General features: G+C 33.3%; 3 protein-coding genes across 3 annotated transcripts; 1 reads left to right on the top strand and 2 right to left on the bottom strand.

Moving 5' to 3' along the window:
- The first annotated feature begins 934 nt into the window (after window positions 1-934).
- On the top strand, window positions 935-4855 carry LOC149375590 (uncharacterized). The gene is made up of 4 exons (XM_089598599.1): window positions 935-974; window positions 1060-1407; window positions 1918-2138; window positions 4692-4855. Coding segments are annotated over exons 1-3 (522 nt in total). The 5' UTR covers window positions 935-973; the 3' UTR covers window positions 2091-2138; window positions 4692-4855.
- A 1512-nt stretch (window positions 4856-6367) lies between these two features.
- On the bottom strand, window positions 6368-9502 carry LOC149375589 (uncharacterized). Its single transcript, XM_089598258.1, has 2 exons — window positions 8707-9502; window positions 6368-8219 (listed from the first exon to the last, which is right to left on the bottom strand). Exons 1-2 carry the CDS (start codon window positions 9136-9138, stop codon window positions 8178-8180), a joined length of 474 nt encoding a protein of 157 aa, XP_089454384.1. The 5' UTR covers window positions 9139-9502; the 3' UTR covers window positions 6368-8177.
- Window positions 9503-16968: 7466 nt separating this feature from the next.
- Window positions 16969-21809, bottom strand: LOC106637380 (uncharacterized). The gene is made up of 9 exons (XM_089598637.1): window positions 21668-21809; window positions 21093-21524; window positions 20338-20439; window positions 19859-19937; window positions 19067-19187; window positions 18797-18955; window positions 18447-18716; window positions 18119-18370; window positions 16969-17340 (listed from the first exon to the last, which is right to left on the bottom strand). The coding sequence occupies exons 1-9, from the start codon at window positions 21807-21809 to the stop codon at window positions 16969-16971; spliced, it is 1929 nt and encodes a 642-aa protein (XP_089454763.1).
- Window positions 21810-22765: the final 956 nt, after the last annotated feature.

Here is a 22765-nt window from a genome sequence, read left to right as displayed (position 1 = left end):
AGAAAACAAAATAGATTAATTAGTATAAATTAGACACCTTACCTGGAAGCCAAAAACTAATTAAGTCAACTTTACATTATACCGCAAGTAGGCTTTCAGCGTATTATCCAAACAGATAAATTATGTACAGTAAAGATAAGAGACATATAACGAACGCCTCGAGTTTACCTATAATATGATTGACGTTCTTTTCGTACGATACCTCCTATCCTAACAAATTTTACTTCGATTTTCTTGTTTTTGCAAACAAGTGCCATATTATTTTATCTTTACAATTTTTCATCACCAACGTTACAAACATGGTGTTTTTTCAAACTATTTTCTGTTTTAAACTATATAGAGTATAAACTTGTGATTAAAATTAAACATTTTTTTTTTTTTTTTTTTCATTATATTGATTTTTCACTCACTGATTTCCACCCATAGTTTTAATACACTCGGTAAAATTTTGACAATTTCAACAACTATGTCATTAAATTTAATCCAAGTCAACTATTAGAGCCTTTGACAGTTGAACAAAACTTTTGTAAACAGCCACAAACGTAGATTCAACTACTCGTTGGTCCATTACCATCACCACAGTATCTACATTGTAACCATACATCCATTTTCAAAATTTAGCACTATCCTTCGGAAATCTTCATCGTCGAAGAAGTAATCAAGATAACCGTAATTTTTCTCCGATAAAGAAATTTTCCCTGATAACTACATTTAGCGTGTAACTGTCGCTTGGTACGCCATGCCATGGTTCATAAACGCTCCGAAATTTACTTCGAAATGAGTCAGCCACCCAAGCAGTCGGGGTTTCGACTCATTCAACTGTAGCAGCTCTGCCAGTCATTCAATTAACCAAACGAGTCAATCAACAGTTTCCAATAGTCCTATTCGTGGCCAATAAAGTAAGTCTCGTTTGTTATTCGCCGAGAGTCATACCGGGTGGTCTGAAAATATTATCCAGGAAAACTGTGCTCAGAGTAGAGTAGCTCGTCAAGACGAGCAATAAAACATTATTTGACAATTAAAAATTTGTGTTTTATTGAAATTATAATTATTTTTTAGTGGAGTTTGAATGTGGTCACAAAAAGGCATTAGGGGTAAAGAAAAAGGCAAAAAAAGGACAAGCGCGGAGACGCCGAGACAGACTTCGGAGAGCCAAACTAGCCGAAACGATCTTGAAAAATCTCAAAGAGGCTCAAAAAATCGTCACAACTCCGGTTTTTACTACAACGCAGTCCAAAAACCACCATAAACCAAGTCAGCCTCTGCGTCAGTCGAGCTCAAGCTATTCTAGCTCTGAAACTCCATTTGTCAGTGTATCGCATACATTACAGCTAGTTAATCAGATGATTGTTGAGCCAAGTTTTTTAAAATCTTCCTATGGCGAAAAAATTTGTCAGTGGAAAGAAAGTAAGTTAATTTGTTTTTTTTTTTTTTTTTTTTTTTAATCATTCAAAGTGTTTTTTAAAACTAAAATTAAATCTCTCTTAATGTTTTGAATTCTATCTAAAATAAACAAAAATAATTTGGATTTTATGAACAACTGATAAATCAAATTATTAACTAACAATTTTAATTTTTTATCAAGTGTGATGAATTATGATGAATTTAAAGTTATAATTAATTTTATATAAAATCTTATGGTACTTAATTAATAAAAATAAATCTGTAAATTGAAGAAAATTCTCAATACCAGGTAAAACTTATTTAATCAAGAAAAAAAGAATTATAACGTGACCAAAACAATTTATTGTACTTCTTAACATACAAAGAGTGCTCAATTTATTAGAAGTCAGGAACTATGCTCTTTAGTGATAATGATAAAAAAATAATGATGACAATAAAAATATTTTAATTTTCTGCCATATCTCATAATTATTAATTAGATATTTCAGCATAAATAAATTTTTTGTTGTGCAGATTCTGGGTGTAATAAATATTATACAGAAACAAAACTAGATCCAAAGAAAAAAGTTTTAAAAAGCCAAACACGAAGACGTCGAGACAGAATTCAAGGAGCCAAAAAAGCTGAAATCATTGCCGAGAATTTCAAAGAATCTCTGGAGATTGTTAATACTCCCATGATTAGTTAACAAGCATTTATGATTAAGTTAAAAATATAACACAATATCATTTGGACGGTAAGTTTAACAAATATTAAAGTAATCAAATTGCATTTTTTATTTTATCATTTGATGAAAAACGATTAGGACAATTTTTTAAAGACTTCAGTTCTTTGTAGCCATCATTATTTTTTTATTATTTAAACATTTATTAGAAAAAGTTTTCAATACTTGTGTGAAAAGCTAATACTTATTAAAAATTTTTTTTACACTGCACGTATACTTAATTTATTCATCCTTGTCACTATTCTACTATTAATTTACTAATAACCAGTTAGAAACTATACGAAATAGGATGAAGCGCAGATAACACACTTTAAGAATGTATCAAGCGATTTTAAGACTTTTAAATGCTAAAAAATAATGTACAGAAAGTTAACTGAATTAAAAATTATTGATCAACAATAATATATACTGGGTGGATGGACTAAAGATAGCCGATGGTACAATTGCAATACTAAAAGTATATAGTAAATATATACATACATTGGTTAATAAAATTATAATAATATGTTAGCGGAAAATATATGTATTTATCAAAAGAAAAGTTAAAGGTTAACATAGAATGTGACGATGACTAAGTACATCTCAAAAGCTATCGGTATAATTAAAGGGTTGTGAAATGTTGATAAGCATGAATCGGAAGAAATTAATATCCATACAAATTTTTATTCAAAGTGTTGTAAGAAAGACAAGCTTACGCTAAAGGGGCTCCAATTATATATTACGACAGGCTAGATTTAAACTGATGATTCAACAACTCACACTGTCTACATTAATCGTATCATATCTTTAGACATAAAAATTTCCAATTTTATGCTTTCGTATTTTTATTTATTATATCGTTTCTTAAAAATAGGATGATCTTTATTTAGAGGATACAAAATATTTTGCAGTAGAAAAGTGGAGTTATCATTTTAGTCTGAAGGCTGTCTGTCTTACTTAAATCTTTAAAAATTTTTACATTAAAAATGTCTCAATATTAATGAAATTCTACTGTAAGATTTAGACTTCCTTAAATTAAAATTTAAAATGTAACAAAACTTGAAAAAAAAAATTTCTGATGACTTTCAATATCTTTTAATAACATTTAACGTTTGTCAAATTAACTTCTGAGGATAAATTTGTCTTTTTGCTGCAATAAGGTGTTTATTTACCAAGAAAAATAAATTATAAATTTAAGTATTAGTTTTTACGTGTAATAATGTCTTTAATTGTAATAGCGACCATGGTTTTTTTTTATACCTACTTATTTTTTATCAGTGATTGATAAAAACGAGTAAATATTTCATCGTACCTTTTTTATAAATGTATAATCTTTTATTTTTGTATTAATTTGATAGATTCATTGAATAATTTTTTTTATTTGAGCAAAAGATGTAGTAAAGATTACGGTTTTCTGTTAGTGATGATTAAGAATTTAAATATATTAATACTGTTGAAAAATAAATAAAATAAAGACAACAATTGTTTTTATCTAATCCTACATTAATTTTTTATATCCAAGATCACTTCCTTCTTCTATGTATGGTATTCTTTACTATCATGCATGACAATGTTAAATATGAGATATCAGTTTTGTAATACATAACTTTTTTTCTGAAAGTCCACGATACGAAGTCTCGTTTACATAAAGAAATCGATATTGTATAGACATAAAATAGCTGACGCATCAAATATCTATTTCGTCATTGGCTTCTTATCGTGGACAAACACGATCTATTTCAAGATTCAAACTTAGAACATTTACTGTGATTGTTAAAAAAAAAGTATGAGGAATAACTTTATCATACTACTTTAATAAATGTTTTTGTGTATATGTTAAAGTAAATAAATCTTATGTTCATCTGAAATTTAATTTATAAAAATGTATTCATTGTCGGTTCAATGATGACATCACTTTTTTATTTTCAGCAAAAATTGTTTTAAAAACATTCTCTAACCATTATATGCAACCAATTAATCATTTGTTTTTTGAACTTTTTCATTATTCAGTTCTAATGAGTTTAAAAATCCACTTAAAGAAATAATCAACCGTAAGGAATAATATGTTCTTTGTCATGAATAACTGAATCATTTTTACGGGAAGATATTGCACAGCAGGAAAAGTAGAATCATTCCTTAAAAATTTGATTTACAAATAACAACGAAATCATCTAGTTTTCCCTATTTTAACGAATGATAGTTCATCAATACTAACAAAGTGCACGTGCTGCACGTAACAATAAAAGTTTGTATATATGTGTGTACACAGTGATATGTTAATACGTGCATCAATAAAATCTTCACGTAACAAGCACGAACGTTGCAATGTGCTGATGGTGTACGACATTTTAAATATATGACGGCAACTACTATTGCCCGTTTTATTTCCATTACCACGATTATTATTGTTTTTATTATTATTATTATAATTATTATTATTATTATTAGTGCCTTTTTTTTATTATTGGTACTATTTTCATTACGTTTACATTTGTAGTGTGTTGTCTGCAAAAACTTTTTAAAGCAATCATATATTTAAATAATTAGACACACAAGAATAGTAAAAGCAGTAAATTTTTTTTACAGTGACAGAAAAAGGCACTTACGAAGAAAAAGAACTCCTTGAGCTGTTATTTACGACTTATATTTATGATTGTCGCTCTCATTCTCCATTTCTTTAAACGCATATAAATACCTAAATGTGGCATTGTGGTATGGCATATGAAGAAGATATATTACATAAAAAAATGTTTACCAAAAAAAACTCCGAACTGCGAAATACCCTGTGGAGGAAATACTTTGAAAAATCTAAATAGCTTGCAAAAACTATGACATTTCACATATTGACTGTTAACAAACTTATCTACATTACAGAAGACAAAAGGTAGCTCAAAGAAAAAACATTTTTTTTAATTTTTAAGCAAAAGACTCATAAGTTGTTACTAGAATCACTCATGTGAATGATGCGCATGTCACTGATGTCTCTAAGAAACGCGTATATGCGTATGTACGCGCGTGTCCGACCGTGCTTGTTTATGCCTTGCACATCATGCTTCTATCATTGTGTCGTTAGCAGTCATCACGCAATATTTATTAGAGAAAATCACGACAGTATACGGCTGACAGAAGTTAAAAAATTGCTTGTGGTTTTTTTGTCCATTTGCTCATGTCCCAGATATTTTTGTTGCTCCAAAGTTGAGTCTTCACTATCCAAAATATGAGAAGCAATTTTTTTTTTTTTTTTTTTTTGAGCTCAGTAGAACAATGCATTAATTTTTAGCTTACGTGTGCTTCTGATGAAAATGATTGTACGCTCGTTCAGATACTTAATTACATCAATTTATTTCATTAAAACAATCATAGTTTGGCTTTTTCTTTTAATCGTACGAGTGTCGATATAACATATTATGTACTGCACAATCAAATGTATTGCAAGAGCATGTTATTTTTAATGTTTGTGACCCCATGCTGTTGTTTTTGTTGTAGTTGCTGTTGTCGTTGTCGTGATCGTTGTAGTTTTGTGTAAATAAAAATTAAAAGATGATTTATAACATAATCGCTTGATTGCAACCATGCTCTGTTGTTTCCTGTTTAACGATTTCAATAGAATATGAAACATACAAAAAATAGTCAAATGGAAACATACATTATGTACATGTATAACACAATAAGTTATGTTAACAAAAAAGTATATATAACGCACATTTTTTATTCAGAATTTTCAAAACGAAATAAAATCTTTCTGCGACTCTTTTAAGAATAAATTTTCTCTCCTACTGTCAATTATTTATCTCATCTTTTTTGGCATATATTACCGAATTTTCAACAAACAAATGATGCTATGAAAAAAAAATTCGCATGAATGATATTTTAAAAATGATACCAAACTGCCAAAAAATTAGATACTTCTATAAATTGAAAATTGTTAATCTTTCGAAACTAATGAAATAAAAAATGTTTATAAATGTAAGTAATTTATGAAAAAATAAATTAAAAAATACAAATATTGTTTAAATTATTTGTTTATTATTTCTTATTATATTATTTGTTTCATCGACATAAAACTTGATTTTTTTCATAATAAACATTACTGAGCGTATTATTTAAACATTACATAAGCACTTTGCAATTATAATGATGATTTGATGCAGAGCACCATGAATAACATGATAATTGCTTGCGTTTTCGTAAAACTAATGTGACATGTGCTAATATTACGTCAATGTGTCATGACTTTAAAAACAACTTTGAGAAACATGTACCTCTTTGACTTTTTATGTACTAGATGGTCATCTTCTTCGCATCGGACTCATTGTCAACATTCAGTGACGAACGCAGGCAACAATATGTGATCGCACACTCAGAAGCTGTCTACACGTGCATGGAAAACCGAAAAGTCAATAATAGCAAGTCTCACACGCGCACTTGACAAATCGTTAAACTTTTAAGCGAACGTGAGGATTCTTAGCCATACATTTTTCTAAGTCATCACTCGTGAATAGTCACTAGGATTACGAAACTTGGATTATTTTTCACTGCAGTGTTATTCTCACTGTTCTCGTGCATGACACAATAGCCCCCCGTATCAGAGTGCACTTGATTTAGTTGCTAATGAATCCCGATTATACCGTCTCCAGCTTTGCGCTTTCAAAAGTTCTATTATTGAGCAAACGCTAGCTCCTGACGTCACGTAAGTGCGTAGCACGTTTTTTTTTTTTTCTTTTTTTTTCCAAATGATTATTACAGCTTATGTCATTTTCTTTTTTTATACTGAGTCGATCACTTCGATCGATAACTGTGACATTGTATCCACTGATAGCTCGAGCTACCGAAAGTCATTTGCATAATCTGTGAGTATTTGAATTTACAGCCGTCGTAGAGTGAATATAAAATAAACGTTTAATCGCGACTGATTCATCAAAGCCCTTGACAAAACAGCTACCCTTTTTTCTTCTTTCTTAATATCTGATAGTAAACGAACGCATGAATCGTGTACATTTACATAAATGTCAAAAACACGTTTTCATTCAAAGTTGTTTTTTTTCCATCTGCGAACTGGAAGTTTATCAAGATAACTGACACACGCTGATTATTTGTTTAGTCTTTACGTAAAATAAAAAATAAATCTTGGTGTTGATCACTTTTATTAATACACTTAGAACTCGATAAATTTTTTAAATTTAAATTAAAACAACCACCCCGAGAATTGATCTCCGCGCATTCGTGGGTAAAGTATTCGTTATTACGAAGACGACAACGACTATCATGTAACACTTTTTCTTCTTCTGTGCGCCGTCAATCACCGACTGCTACTGAGGTCGTCACCTCGTGCCTTGAACGATGGCTAACCGTGGCTCCCGGCTTTGTGCACATATGTAAACATGATGTACATACACGTCGACACACTGGATGTAACAAGCGAGATCGGCCCTGACTTTTACAGCACTGATTACTTTATACGAGCGATGCGTCTTTCTGCATCGTTTAATTGTGATGAGTTACTTTTTTTTTTTTCTTTTTTTTTTTTTACTTTTTCAAAGCTGTCTGTTCTCTGGTATTGAGGTCGAATTTTAGTTCAAGTTTCATTTTTTTGTCAAAAATTATCTTTCGTGGTTGTTTTTATACTTTTTATCCTCATGCTGATTTTCGTTTAATTTTAGTTTTTTTTTTTTTTTTTTTTTTTTATATAAAATCAGCTATACATAAGCTATTAATAAAACACTTGAGGTACAATATGTATTCATAGCTGGGGCTGTATACATCTTTTGTGACGACTGACAGCTTAAATATGCTGACCAGGTGAGGATTAGCAACTTGTGCTTTGTCATTAATTCGTTATTTCTTATCTGTTAATTAAAATTATTGCTGGTTAATTTAGACCATCCATTTCATTTTTTTTTATCAATGTAAATCAGCTTAATAAGTGCATATTTGTACTGTCACATGTGCCGTTATATTGATTTCGAAGGGATCCAAAAAAGTTCGACCTCAGTTTTTTGGTAGCGATGCTCTTCTCGTTGAACTTGTAGGTGGAAAGCGAGCGGCCGCAGATAGTAGAAGAGAGCACTGACTTCACTTTTCTTTATACTGATTTAATTTTTTATTTCTTGATATCTGGAGTGAAATGAAACAAAAATTAAAAGTGTACTTTGGCGAAATGATACTTTATTTTAGACTCAATCATGGTACTACAGTTTCATCGACTATACGCACTAGCTTTTCTTTCCTTTGAAGAAGGAAAAAATGTAAAAATTTTTTTTTTAAATGGGTAGTATTTAAATAGTAACCTGTGGTTAAATGGCCTTTCTAAATTTTATTGTGTATGAGGTAATCTTATGCCATAAAATTCGCATTGATAAATAAAGAATTTTAATCAGCGATATCTTGAAAATATTTACAAACTTAAAAACCTGACGCTCCGTCGTAATTGAATACTGTATAACCTGCCTTCTGATCAACGTAAGTTTTAAAAACAACAAAAACAGTTGAATGAAAATAAATAGATTTTAATTTTGGTCTATAAATTAATGGGATACACGCGAACAATTGCTCCTTAAAAAAAAAAAAAAGAATTAAATGAATTTCGAACCGTGTAACTTACCCGTTTGTGGACTTCGTTCAGCCATTCTTCATAATCATCAGCTTCTATTTCCAGATCCTCACGATTCGAAGGAATCCCAACATGACAATAAAAATTTAATTTGCACACCATAGTTTCGTCTGTACTGTTTATATCTTTTTCATCTAGAAGACCAGATGGTACTAAAGGTGCCAAGTTTTCCTTCGTCGCAGCGTCTACAGACGATGAGCTGACAATCGGGTCATCGTTGGTCTTGACCATTTTGCTGCTTACACCCGGAGATGTATTAGCACCACGTTTTTCTGCTTTCTTTGAAGTTGGCGTGGATTTAGCTCGAACCATTGGATCAGAAAAGTTTTTAAAATCACCAGGATTCAACTTGTTGATCCCATCAATAAAAACTTTTGAGCGAACACGTGGTGTTACCACTCGCACCGTCGTAGGTTCATCCATTTCACCTTGAACGGTTTGAAAACGACAGTCTAGCACATTGACTGGGTTAATTGCACAAACAAGAGTAAAATTACAGCTACCTAAGGTATGTCGTATTTTTATTCTGATACAATACACACAAGCTAACACTGGAATTACTGTACTTCAGGCAAGTGTGTTGCTAATTTCCCAAAAACTGTAGTGATGGAGAAAAAGATGTCTTTAACTCGAATAAGTGAAAATGACCACCAATTCCACTGTTTTTGTCGTCACACAATGTATAAAGTATCACCAAACTTATTTATGATCTTGTATAAGTTCTCTTATAAAAAAAAAAAAATTAGCAATGTGCTTTTTGGTGATATCAGAAATTTGAAGAGCTTCAACCAGACGTAGATCGGTAACTAAACTAAATAACCGCTTTGTACGGTTGACGCTTATATAGTTTGTCACAGTAAAGCGTAAATAATTAAAAGACCATTACCAAAAAAGTAGATAAGTAAGTAGATAAGTAAATTTCACTTTTACCTACGATGGAAACTATTTGGTGTAAAATAATAAAAATGAAAGTAGCCAATACAATTTCTATGAGACCAACAAAATGATAATACATCCATAGTAACATGCATGCAAAACATGTCCAGTTAAATAACTTTTTTTGGCATCCAAACAAAATCAGAGGTTCTAGTTTTATGTGTACAAAAAATGGTTTTCAACGAGTTGGCTTGATTGAACGGGATATGGAAATTTATTTACATTTGATCGCAATTTGATAGTTACAAATTAAGTATTGTGAGTAAAAATGTACAAAACAACTTATGGTATATATTCGCTATAAAAAAGTTAATTTTACATTTTGGCTTAGCTTCTTTGTTTCATGTCTGTTTAATATTAGACTCATTAAAAAAGACTTTAAAATGTTATTCATCACATCAATAAAATCAAATTTCTATTAAAAACCCGAGGTAAGTATCAGTTTATGACTCGTTAGCTACATTTAAAAGTGCTGAAAATACAGTTGAGAAAGCGACTTCTAGTCGAATATGATCATCAAAGTCAAATAACAACCATCAAGTTGGTTGCTAATAATTTTAAGACAACAGCATGTATGTTTTAGTGTACCTAAACACAAAAATTAACTTTTTTATAGCGAATATATACCTTAAAGACACGGTTTTGTGTATTTTTACACACAACACTTAATTTTTAACAATCACATTCACTTTAGAGTTCCTCTTACGCCACCTCAACAATCAGACCACGAGCAATTTTAAGTATCTACATTTACTTAACCGTTTACTCTTAATTGATATGGTTTCTTTGTCTCTTGTAAATGTTTTTCAAATGCATGAACTTTTTGAAGGAAATCGTACAATTTTTAATGAAGTTTTAAAGAGGCTTCGATAAAGAACTATCAGACATTCCGAGACATATGAGCATAAATTGTATCCCGTTCAAACAAGCCAACTTGTTGAAAACCATTTTTTGTATATATAAAACTAGAAGCTTTCATCTGGCATGGATGTCAAAAAAAATTCTTTAACTGGACATGTTATGGGCATGTTACTACGAATATTGTCATCATTTTGTTGATTTTATAGAAATTGTATTGGCTACTTTCATTTTTATTATTTTACACCAAATAGTTTCCATCACAGTTAACAGCGAGAGTTACTTGCTTGCATACCTTTTTGGTAATGGTCATTTAATTATTTACGGTTTACTGTGACAAACTATGTTAACATCGACCGAACAAAGCGGCTGTTATCAAGTCATTTAGTTTTAGATAATGAGCACTGATTTACGTTGAAGAACGTTACTATCGTAGTTTTCCATTCGAACAACTATTCGCTCCTTGTCTGGTTGAGTATTTTCTAGAAGCTTAAGACATTCTTTTTTTATTGTTTGTTCAGGCACTAATTTCCTGGCAGAATAAGCTATTACAAAATTTATCTTCAAGTAAGCAAAGATACTAGGAAAGTTAATGCAACACTTATCTTTCACTACAACCTACACGTTGTGGTATGTGATTGCCTCAGCGATCGAAATATTTTCACTTAACGAATCACTACTATGTTTGAATGAAGTAATTTTTGTAGCTCGAGGCGCTTTCGTGACATTTGGACGTTTACTGTGCCTTTGGTAGAAAAAATAGTTTTTCGCCACGTATGTTATGTAGCAAAGTACATAAGTATGGTTTTTGTCATAACACGAGAGTTAACTTTTGATCTGTGATTGTGTCAATGATGTTTTTGTTTTTCTTGAAGTAAAATTTTTAAATGATTTAGTAGTATGACTTAGTCACTTTATTTGAAATTTTAGAAAAAAAAAAAAACTTTTTGTCAATTATTTTAATTATTAAGTTTTTCTCTTAATGAATAAAAGATGTATACATACATAAAAATATACTAGAACATGCATAGATATTTCATGCATCTTTTGAATCAAAATTAATATTTTTACAATTGATATGTTTTGACAAGAGTTTTAGGTTGTTCTTTAGAAGCGATTTCTTAAATTTCGGTTTCATTTAAGTGTATAACCATAGGTTACTATTTTTGAAAAAATGGTAAATTTTTTCTTTCTTGAAGTGGAAGAAAAACGTAAAACTAGTGTGTAGTCAATGAAACTATAGTACCATCATTTAGTATAAAGGAACGTTTAATTTCTCCAAAGTACACTTTTAATTTTTGTTTCATTTCACTCCAGATATCAAGAAATAAAAAATTATTAAACAATTCTAAAAGTACAGCATAACGAAAAGTGGCGCCAGTGCTCCCTCCTATACAGCCCGTTATCTAAACGGCTGCTCACCTACCACCTAAAAGAAGAGCGCCAAAAAACAGAAGTCTACTAACTGATGTACCTCGAGTTGCTTTGTAACTCAGTCTTTCTTGTGATGACAATTCTGCCTTGTTCACTCCTTAGTGATAAGAATAGACCAGGTAAAAGATTCGATCCGTTTGCAACGTATTTAATACCAAAAAATTAGATGTACGTTATTCAGTTTTAAATAGTAGTAAAGTGCGTTACTATCATAATTTTGGATTTTTTTAAAGTGACTATTACTATTGTTTGTTGTTTCTTTTCACCTTCGTATCAAAATTTATTTCCAAACTTTCCATATACTTAGTGTGATTTTAAAATATTTCTTTAAAATCACATACATCAAACATATCGTCTAACTTTATCAATTTCCTCGATTAAGTTAAAGACTAAGAGTCTTACAGTGCTCTTAAATTGTCACTTTTTTGGTGATTCTTTGTATAACATGTGCAGTGAATACATTTTTTGCATTGTTTTTTGATTTGATTCATCACTATCAAATATGACTCCATTTACATCAATTTTTTGTTCACCGATTCACTATTCATTACAATAAACCCACTGCTTTATACCCATGCCGTCGAACGTCACCTTAAAATTTAATTTATTACCTTTCATTTCTGCGTTTTCAACAATCGTGGATATATTTTCAATGATTTCTTCACTAATACCAGCATTGTGATTTCTTGGCCTCTTCCAACGCCTTATGATTCCTGATGCAGACGAACAGTCTCTCTTAACTTTGGTAAATTACAGGCCTCGGTGTGGCGTAATTGGTTTTTTTTTTTTTTAAGTAGTACATTGTATAGTTTTCGCAACAAAGTATTTATTTATTATAAAGCACTTTGTTAGATTATCTAAAAAGTCCTATGGACCACAATAAATTTTATGGGTCTATACTTTTTATAACATCATTTGGAAGACCAGATGGTACTACAAGAACCAAGTCTTCCTTCGTTCTTCCTTCGTGACAGTGGGTGACAATCGGGTCATCGTTGGTCCTGACCTTTTTGCTGCTTACACCCGGAGATGTATTAGCACCACGTTTTTCTGCTTTCTTTGAAGTTGGCGTGGATTTAGCTCGAACCATTGGATCAGAAAAGTTTTTAAAATCACCAGGATTCAACTTCTTCATCATGGTGGAAAGTGCAATTAATGTTGTGCTTGAGCCAACGAAACACTCTTTTGCCTGGTCTAATACAACTCGGAATTTCACTACCAGTTAACTCATATAGATGTAAGTAAGTAGTGAGCATGTGTGCTACACAAGGGCTGTGACTTGTATTTTACATACGCTCACTCTTGCACATCTCTTTGTTGGCTTACAGCAGTCATTTGATCACCTCGTAAAGTCTCGAGATTTGCGATGATTTGCGATTGGACAATTTTTATTATATTTCTATACTTTTTCATTGTATAATTACGTTCAATACGTATTAGAATCTTCCTTTGTGTTCTAGCGTTAAATATGGACAAAAAATTGTTTGTTTTATTATGATTCATCATTCAGATTAAAATAAGTCTGACCACTTAAAAACTTGTACAAGAGTTCGTGTAAAATTTATTTTAATGAATTAATTGTATAATTTGTAATTATTATTGTTTATTTTTTATTACAGCTTGCATGGTGTACTTTGTACATACATATGAATTTATCGCTGTTGTTTTTAAATTGTGTTTGGATCATTATTACCTCCCAACCCTTTTCTTTTTTTTTATAGACATACTGAAATTTCTATCATTCTTCAACATGAATTTAATATACACTTATGTTCCTTCAGCGTGAAACGGCTTAGGCTGCTTCAAAGTTAAATAGATAGCATTCACCTAAAAGCAGCAAGTAAATGTACGATACTCTTTTAGATAGGAAATTTGATTGTAAAGTATTTAATGTAAAATAATCCATCACATTTTCATAAAAAAAAAATTCAATGCATAGTATTTAAAGGTCATAATTTTTTGTACTAAGTTTTTCTTGCTTTATCAAAATGGACAAAGTCAATGAAGATGGAAACGTTGATTAAGTATTTGGATTTCTTTCAAGTTTGACAATAAAATTAAAAAATGTTTAAAAATAAATTTTTAAGATTAGAATAGTAACGGTTACATTAAATATCCATTTACACATCGCAACAGAATGGCATTTAAAACTTAGCAGCCACGGAGACAAGGAAAGTTTTAAATATTTCCTCTTGCTTTAGCGAATAGAAAGAGTCTAATGCGGATATTTTAAAAAGAACTTTGCAGAAAAGTTTCTAATTTTAAAATTCCTTTGCCCCTCGAAAAATCTACACCTTAACCTTTTTTCACGCCAAATTTAGAGGTAAGAGCAAAAAATGTTACAAATCACAGCGTTTTTTAAAACAAACTACAGAATCATGATAAAGTTTTTTTTATTTGATACATTTTATAAAATATTTATCGTTCAACCATCAGTACTGACATATCGCATTTTCGTTAGCTCCATTCACTTATATCATCAATTGATCTCTTACATGATATATTAATTAGCGTATGCTATACTCAAAACAAGAATGTTGTAATCTATATATTACTACATAATAAGTAACATTGCTTTTTTGTTTTTATTCTTTTACAATACGCCCATATATTAATATATTATTGCATCTTATTTTTACAAAATATTCGTAACCCTGTAAAAAAATTTGAGATGTTCAAGATATATTTTCTTTTTACCAAGTAAATATTTTATCATATCTTAGTGTGATTATTCAAACAATGATGGTAGGCTATATAAAAATACATAATTAGTTTTTTAGTTTACCTAAGCCATTTGTTTATATAAATAAGCATCAGACAAAAATTATATATTATTACATAGAATAAAATTTTATAACTTAGATACGTTACTCTTGATGATACAGTATTCTTATTTAATAATTTACTGAAAATATAGATGTATAACATTTACAAGATGTGTAGTGTTAAAAAAAATTTTTTTTATTTACAGACTATTTCAGTATTTGTAAGAACTAACACTTTTGTGTTGTATACGTATTTTAAATTTGTAGGTATGTGTGTAAAATATTAAACATATCAACGCTTGCAAATACAGCACTTAGTACTTGGGCACATTCTAACGGGTAAAAATTCAATATTAATAGTTTTATTTGCAAACAAAAATTTCTTAACTTTTGTAATCGTTGAAACTTACTTTTACCGAATCTAATACTTCATCGTGTAAATAATTTAAGTTTTTTCTTATCACTACTTAATGCTGCTTCTTTTAAAATCTTATAACTATTTTACTAACTAAAAATTGGTATTAATTTTGGCTGTGTCCAAATATGTAAATATATTGGGTGTACAACTAGTTCAACTAGTTTTACGGTAAATTTTATAATTTTTCATTATGTCAGAGAGGATTTTACGAGGACCGAGGAGACATGCGTATGTGAGCATGGAAAAATTTCATAGCTGCTTACTTACAATAAAAAAAATTCAATGTACTCTTTTCAAATTCATGTTAAGTTGGTCAAATAATTTTTTAGCTAGATTAGGAAATCAAACACTTTGAAATGCGCGGTTATTTTGAGACAACATCACGTCAAATTAATCTTCGGAATTAAAATCTATGACGTCTCTGAATTTTGTCTTTTTTTTTTTACATGGAATGTACGGAAACATCGAATCGTAAACGGTGGATGCTCGAACTTCCACAAGAGCCTATTTTATGTAAAGTATAGATTTTATTGCAAATTTGGTGGTTAAATTTAAAAAAATACATTTAATAATTATGTATCAAATAATGATGATAAAAAGTTTCATCCGTTTTCGTACACAAATATTTGATCCCTAAATATCCTTGATTACGGACTTGAAATTTTTTAAATATTAGTATTGTTAATTATATAAAATATGGTGCTGTTTCGACATGAGTTTTAATTACATTATAGTTATAATTAAAATCATGTTCCAAAAAGATTTTAAATCTAATAATTTTCGTCGTGATAAAAACTTTCTTTCCACTTCTTAAAGAAAAAAAAGGTGTCCTCAAATCCTAAGAAAAATCTGGATAAATTTTCTCACTATTATTAATATGTACTAAAAAAGTTTTTTTTCTAATTTACTCTATTGAATTGTATAAACTGTGAGGCACTATTTAATGGTAAAAAATTTAATTTAATTGAATGCTGAACGTGGAATGTATTTAAAAAAGTTAAACTTCTTTTCAAAACAATTACATGAAATATTAAATGTGTACAACATTATTGAAAAAAAAAAAAAAAATACAACTCTGAATAAATGTTGTTGTAAAAAAGTTAAGTTAATATTTTAAAACACACGGCCTTCACCTCTTCCATAAAAGATTTTTTCCCAATCTCGAGATCCAAGCACTCAATTGCAATTAAAAATCGAGATGGCACCCAAGCGAAAAATACATGTGTTGCTCTTTAAAATTAAAAACTTAAATTTGATTCTATTTATATTCTTTCATAACTGCAAATATAATCATAAAAATTGAGGTTGTTTGAAGTTACCCACTGGTGCAAGGCGATAGCAGGAAAAAGAAACTCAACGGTTATATTGTCTCGTTTATGTTTGTGTCCCTCTGTATAAATAATAAAATAAAAGCGAGTAGTTATTCATTAAAATACTACTGTTTGTGAATGGCCTATTTATTGGGCGTTTCAATAATTGTTTACACGTCAACGATCAACGTATGAGCGGAAGACAAATGACACCCACGAAAACCGTACGAAACCACGGAAGTTATCATTCGCGGACAACCTGCATCATTGTCATTCCCTTTTATTGTTTTATTACCTAAAAATACAACATATTGACGCTTGCAAAAAAAAAAGTTCTCGCGTGATCGCGTCTTCGTACTCATTTACCGGCTAAAAAAAAAAAATCTCAACGCAAAATGTCACGCGAGATAAATTGAAATTTGGCAAAGCAAAGACTCGCGTGGTGTTTCTTTGCCATCGGTATCATCATCTTGTCGCGGTACGATCGCGTCGAGAGCGCGACACTACTCGAAACGCGAAATACTCGCGCAGCTCACGAGTATGCGGGCATGTCGAGTTTCCTCTCGTACCGAATCCGCTGGAGTTTCGTGTAGAGCAGGGCCGCGCTCATGCTGCTGAAGGCCAAGGCCACCAGGATCGTGACGAAGGTCGCGTAGAAGCCCGTGTAGCTCAGACAGACGCCCAACGCCGCGGCCGGTATGATTTGCTGCTCCCCTTCCGTGTCGGTGTAGCCACTCGGGGATGCCTCCTCGTCGAGAAGAGCCGCCACGTGGGGCAGGTCGTCGGGCATGACTACTCGGAAGCCCCGAGCCACGCGCACCGCCTCGCCAGACGCGTGGTCGCGCGTCCAGTTGCCGGGGTACGAGTAGCTGATGGAGCGTCTACGTCGTCCTGGCTCGGTTTGCTGTGGAATGATAATTACTTGGTTTGTAGCGCGGAAGGAGTGCCATTTGGTACTGCATCTCTGGGGGTTGGTGGGTTTCTTTGGGAGGGGGAGACAATTCCACTCCAGAAGTATGGGTATTGTTACATAGGATGGACAATCTTGTCACCCATCGGTGCCGTGCAAGTGTTTTGTTACATTTTTAAAGTAAACCCAACAAATTACACTACATAATGTATCTCAACCTTTTCCCCTTTGATCCCCTTTTTGCGTGTAATTCCCTCGAAAATCTATCCCTCGACATAAAATATGTGGTTTAAGATTGTACAAGGTGTTATTTAAGACTTTGTGATGCACGGTTGGGGTCTATGTATCAATTTTTAGTTTTTATTTTACGGGGGCTTTGGATATTTTTCGCGTACTGCCATTGTTGGATCAGATCGTTCACAGAGTTGGGGTATGCAGAAATCCATGCATATATTTTATCGAGTTTAATGTACAAACCTTTAACCAAACCACTTCTGGATAAATTGCTTTTACTCACCGGCCGATTTTCGTGGTTTATTTAAGGAATACATACTTTTTACAGAGAACAAAGGCATAATGAACAATCTTTCCATGAAATTGATTGCGATTAAACCAATTTCGTAAGAATGGAATCGAAAATTCAAAGAAAAAACCTAAATTCTCGCATTCGCGAAAGAATTTTCGAGAGGATCATCAAAAAACTTTTCCCACCCACTTAACGATCCTTGGTATGAAGTTAATCAAATAAACCATATCGAGGAAAATGAATTACTTGGTTGGCCTCGGGGCAGGGCTCGCAGTTGGTCTTGCAGAGCTCGACGTTGCACTCGATGAACAAGTCCATGACGTCGGGGAACTTGAAGGCCTGGAAGAAGGCGTAGGCGATGATGGAGGCACCGGTGCTGCCGGTGTCGTTGGTCTTTTGGAAGGCACCGAACAGCTTGGGCTTCAGGATGCAGCCGCGCTCGTCCGTCAACTGGTACATGTTCGAGCCAGAATCGTCCCGCGCGATGCAGTCACGAACCTAAGGGGAAAAGATAACGCGTGAAATAAAAAGGGAGTTACGGAGGATTGCAATGCAACCCGGTTGGGGGGCCTACCTGTAGATCGAAGCCAGGGTCGCCCTCAACCGAGACGACGAGAGTCATGGGGTCGCCGATCTTGACGAGGCCATTGGCGGCGGGGGCGAACGGACCCTTGCCCACCTGGATGTCCAGCTTGGCGGTCGCCGTATCGCCGCTGAAGGTCACGATCTCCTGGTTGAGCATGTCCACGGACAGGCTTACGGTGAGTGCCTTGTTGATGTTGCCCTCCCACAGGCAGCGAACGGTGCGCACCGTGTCCCACACCTCTTGGATGCCCGGCTCGTTCTGTACGGCAGAGTTTAGGTGGTTTTGTTTTTTTAATTTTAGCACACTAGCTAGTATGATCATATTGACCAGCAACTCACCTGGAGAACCAAAACGTTCTCCAAATACGCTTGGCCGGCTTCGCCTTCGAAGTCGTTGATGAATTGAGTTCCGCACGAGTCGAGGTTCACGGTGAAGGAATACTTTGGCTGGCCTGAATTTTGTTCAACGTATCTACATTGGGGCATATTGTAGAAGCCCTGTAACATAATGGAGGTTCAGAAAACGTGGCATTACTAAGGGCTGCATGTTCTGATAAATGAGGTACGTTGGCTGGGTTAATGTATAAAATATGAGATTAATTCAAGTACCTTAGAGTAAATAATGCCATCGAAGGCTCTGTTGAATTCGATGTTTATGGTCATCATGGTCTTACTGCAAATCACATCTAGACTGTGAATGTGAGGGGGATGCTTCAGATCGTCGTCATCGGTCGGTCCAGGAGCTTCAAAGATTACGTTACACTTTATTGAGTAGATATAACGGATGAAATAAGATATATGTATATTTAATTGGAGGAAAATTCGATTCACGTAACGTTCTTCGTCCGTCTCGAGAAAATTTTTACGATTACTAAAATTTTTTTATCGCGAAAAAAACTTGAATTGATGGGAATTTTCTCTGTTTCAGGTTTGCTAATTCTATTTTTGTTCCCAAGTGCGATTACAAACGTTTCAACTAATTTCCATGCCTGTATTTTTTTATGTGATTCAAGAGTGCAAAATTACTCACAGTAGTAGGTTTTTTTTTTCATAAATAGAGTATTTGAAAAAAAACTAATTTTTGTAACTATACAGTTTTAACAGACTAAAATATTTGCACAAACAATTGGTAAGAATCAAATAATAAATTGCCTAGAAAAAAATCTTTTTTGACAATTAATGTAAAATTAATCAAATATAATTTTAAAAAAAATTCAGTGTAAAAAATGTATTTTAGCAGAATAAAAATTGAACTAAAGTGTTACTTAATGGGTGAATATTTAAAAATCGTGTCAAATATAAGGAAAAAATTGTTTGTTAGAATGTGATTCAATTTAATTTTTTAAGTTATTATATATTGATTATATTGTAAGCTTATTATATACGATACCAGGTTCTGATCCAGGATCTTGTCCTGGAGCGGGTCCTGGAGCAGGTCCTGGAGTTGGTCCCGGAGCTGGTCCTGGCGCAGGTCCAGGTTCTACGTTACAATTACATTTAAGTAAATACAACTTTTTGTAGGTTTGATTTTACTTAAGAATACCCGATTCTTTTTATTAATTAATAATAATAATAATACACGCCTGATAACCACAATTTTTGAGGTCTTATGTACAATTATTCGCCTTTCAAAGATAATCAAATTCTAGACTTTAGCTCAGGAAAAAATATACTTAATAGTGAGTGATTTTTTGTTACATGTTATTTACTACAGTGGGTGGGTTCTTTCAATATCTTAGGAAACTCTTTTGTTGATTTAAGATACTTTTATATTAATGATTTTATAGTTATAGAAAAATGAGATTTATTTTCCTTGTTATCCTCTCAAAATAAGTGTATAGTAAAAGAGTATTTATTTCTACAGAAACTAGCTAACTTACGAGGTCCAGGAGAAGGTCCAGGAGCTGGTCCAGGAGCTGGCCCTGGGGCGGGTCCTGGTGCGGGTCCTGGTGCAGGTCCTGGGGCCGAGCCCGGGCCAGGTCCTAAAGTGTGATATCAAACGAAAAAATTTATTTGGTGATTTTACAGCTCTGATGTGTACATATTATTTTTCCTCAAACAGTTTAATAAATGCCTTAATTTGATACAAAGATGTACTTGTTAGATCAAAAAGAACGGTGGCTTCTACCTTTCTATCATTGAATAAAATACTTAAAGATAAGTCTAGTAAAGTATGTATAGGCACAAACCTAGAGATATAGACGGATTTTATTTTTATTTACGATGGAATTGTTGACAATTGTACAGCTGAGCTAGTTTATCGTCGAATGCCTCAGTAAAACTTAAAGGAATACCTATACTAAAACGTACGTAGCTAATCTATCTGTTCTCTTAAAACTACAAGCTCTGAATTGATAATTTTAAGAAAATTTTCATAAAAAACTTTTCTCAATACTTTGAATTAAGAGTAATTTCCCACAAGGAGCCATGATTGGTGCTAAAATGAATGAAAATGCCGATAACTTGTTTCACGAAATTTTTGTTCAACCCATATGCTTGCCCAGAACCACGCCCCAAGTAAACTACTGCACAATGTATAATATTGCGATCAATGGAGTATACATATATGGGTTACCAGGTCGTCCAGGCGTGGATCCAGGAGCTTGTCCAGGCGTGGGCCCCGGCGTGGGCCTACCAGGGGTGGGGAATCCAGGGCTGGGCCTTCCAGGAGTGGGAAAACCAGGGGTGGGTCTGCTACCCGGGGACGGGTAAGGGTAGCCGGGTCCGTTGGAGGAAGGCGGTTGGGTGGGCGGTAGGTAGGTCGTGGAGGTGCTCGGGAAGCCCCCGTAGGACGAGGAGCTAGAGCCGGGCGAGGAGCCAGAGGAGGGCGAGTTGTAGCCGGTGCTGCCGGTGTTGCTCGGGCCGTAGCTTGGCCTGCCGGTGGTCAAGCCCGGCGTCGACGAGGGCCTGCCGCCGTAGTCCGGGTAACCGCCTATCTCGTTCTGGCTGGGGTTCGAGTACGGGGGTGGCTGCTGCGTTGACGCCGGCTGGAACGGACGGGGCCGCTCGGGTGGACGCTGCGTACTGTACGGCGGCAGGTAAGCGTTGCTGTCCGATTGCTGCCGCGCTGCAAGACGTTAATCATTACCATTTTTTATTTTTTGTTTCATACATCTCCAGAGATTTTGGTTTTTCATATCGATGTTGTTTGTGCAATGCGCTACAAATTTACTTTCATTATCGAAAGACATATGGATTTTATTGTCTTACGCTTTCTCGCTCCCTGTCGATAAATTCCCTGTATCCACTCGAGGATATTCCTTGCCATAACGTCAGCTGGCGTATCATCCTCGGCGATGGCGGCTCCTATGCTCACCACCAGCACGACAAAAGCCAATGCGTGAAATTTCATGGTTAGTCCTGTAAGAAAATGAACAAGTCGTTACCATAGCTCTAACCTTGGGTTTGGATATTAGAATAAATATAAATAAATATGCGGGACAGTTTTTTTTTTTTTTTTTTTTTTTTTTTAAAAAGAAAGTAGTCTGCAGTACAATACTTTGAAAAATCCTAAAACTCCAAGGTATATAGAAGGAACAAAAAGTATGAGTACTCTCTAGCCTCTGTTCTAAAAAAAAAAAAAAAAAAAAAAAATTATTATTAAAAAAGTCAAATTAATTGTAGCATCTTTTAATTACAAAGGGCCTTCGTTTATTCTTTTTGTTCTGCTGAACATACAAGTACCCTTCAATTTTATTTTTATTTAACGTAACCGAATAGCCTCGAACAAGTTTGTAGGTTCGTTTGTCATGTCACTCAATGTTAGCTTGAATATCGCTTTCAGTTTTAATTAACTAAGATAAATTCATTAGAGAATTTAAAAAGGTGAGCTCAAGCATAATTAACTATTGAAACAAAATAAAAATCTTCTTTGCTCTTGTCCCTCTTTCACCTTTAAATCGAGCCATGTCCCTCTCTTTTTGCTGCCAGCCTTATTAAACTCGAGATAAAAGCTTGTAGATGAAAATTCAAAAGAATATTGTATCTAGTCATCGTTTGGTGTTCAAATCGACTACAGAGTCAATCACGCCTTAAAAAGTTTTATTTCGAACTAATCGATAGGAGTCTAACTGACCCACGTAACAATGTCAACCACTAACTTGTATCATTTGACCTCAAGTGACGTTGTTGAAAAACAGCCATGTTTGCAGGACAAATCGAACACTTCATCTTTCATAGAATTACGGAAATCGACATCTTCGTCCTCGGGTAAATCTTCGCGTGTAAGCTCAGACAAAAAAGTCAATGAGCCCAAGGGCTCCCGTCAAACCGAAAAATCGTGTGTGGAGTCGTGTGCGTGTGGTGTCT

The sequence above is a fragment of the Copidosoma floridanum genome, unplaced genomic scaffold (assembly GCF_036245765.1).
Source record: "Copidosoma floridanum isolate Cflo_tuat_1 unplaced genomic scaffold, Cflo_Japanese_pri ptg000006l, whole genome shotgun sequence".
Lineage (NCBI taxonomy): Eukaryota > Metazoa > Arthropoda > Insecta > Hymenoptera > Encyrtidae > Copidosoma > Copidosoma floridanum.
This window is presented reverse-complemented; position numbering and strand designations above follow the sequence as displayed.

What these genes read in the sequence shown, in the direction of transcription:
- LOC149375590 (XM_089598599.1), top strand. An exon ending in AATTTGTCAGTGGAAAGAAA is followed by an intron (nt 1,408 to 1,917) that starts GTAAGTTAATTT and finishes TTTGTTGTGCAG; the next exon opens with ATTCTGGGTGTAATAAATAT.
- LOC106637380 (XM_089598637.1), bottom strand. Translation starts at nt 21,809, where the DNA reads ATGAAATTTCACGCATTGGCTTTTGTCGTGCTGGTGGTGAGCATAGGA. An exon ending in GCTCCAGGACAAGATCCTGG is followed by an intron (nt 19,188 to 19,858) that starts ATCAGAACCTGG and finishes TCCTGGACCGAC; the next exon opens with CGATGACGACGATCTGAAGC. An exon ending in AGAACGTTTTGGTTCTCCAG is followed by an intron (nt 18,717 to 18,796) that starts GTGAGTTGCTGG and finishes TCTGCCGTACAG; the next exon opens with AACGAGCCGGGCATCCAAGA.
- LOC149375589 (XM_089598258.1), bottom strand. Translation starts at nt 9,138, where the DNA reads ATGGATGAACCTACGACGGTGCGAGTGGTAACACCACGTGTTCGCTCA. An exon ending in TGAACGAAGTCCACAAACGG is followed by an intron (nt 8,220 to 8,706) that starts GTAAGTTACACG and finishes ATTTCACTCCAG; the next exon opens with ATATCAAGAAATAAAAAATT.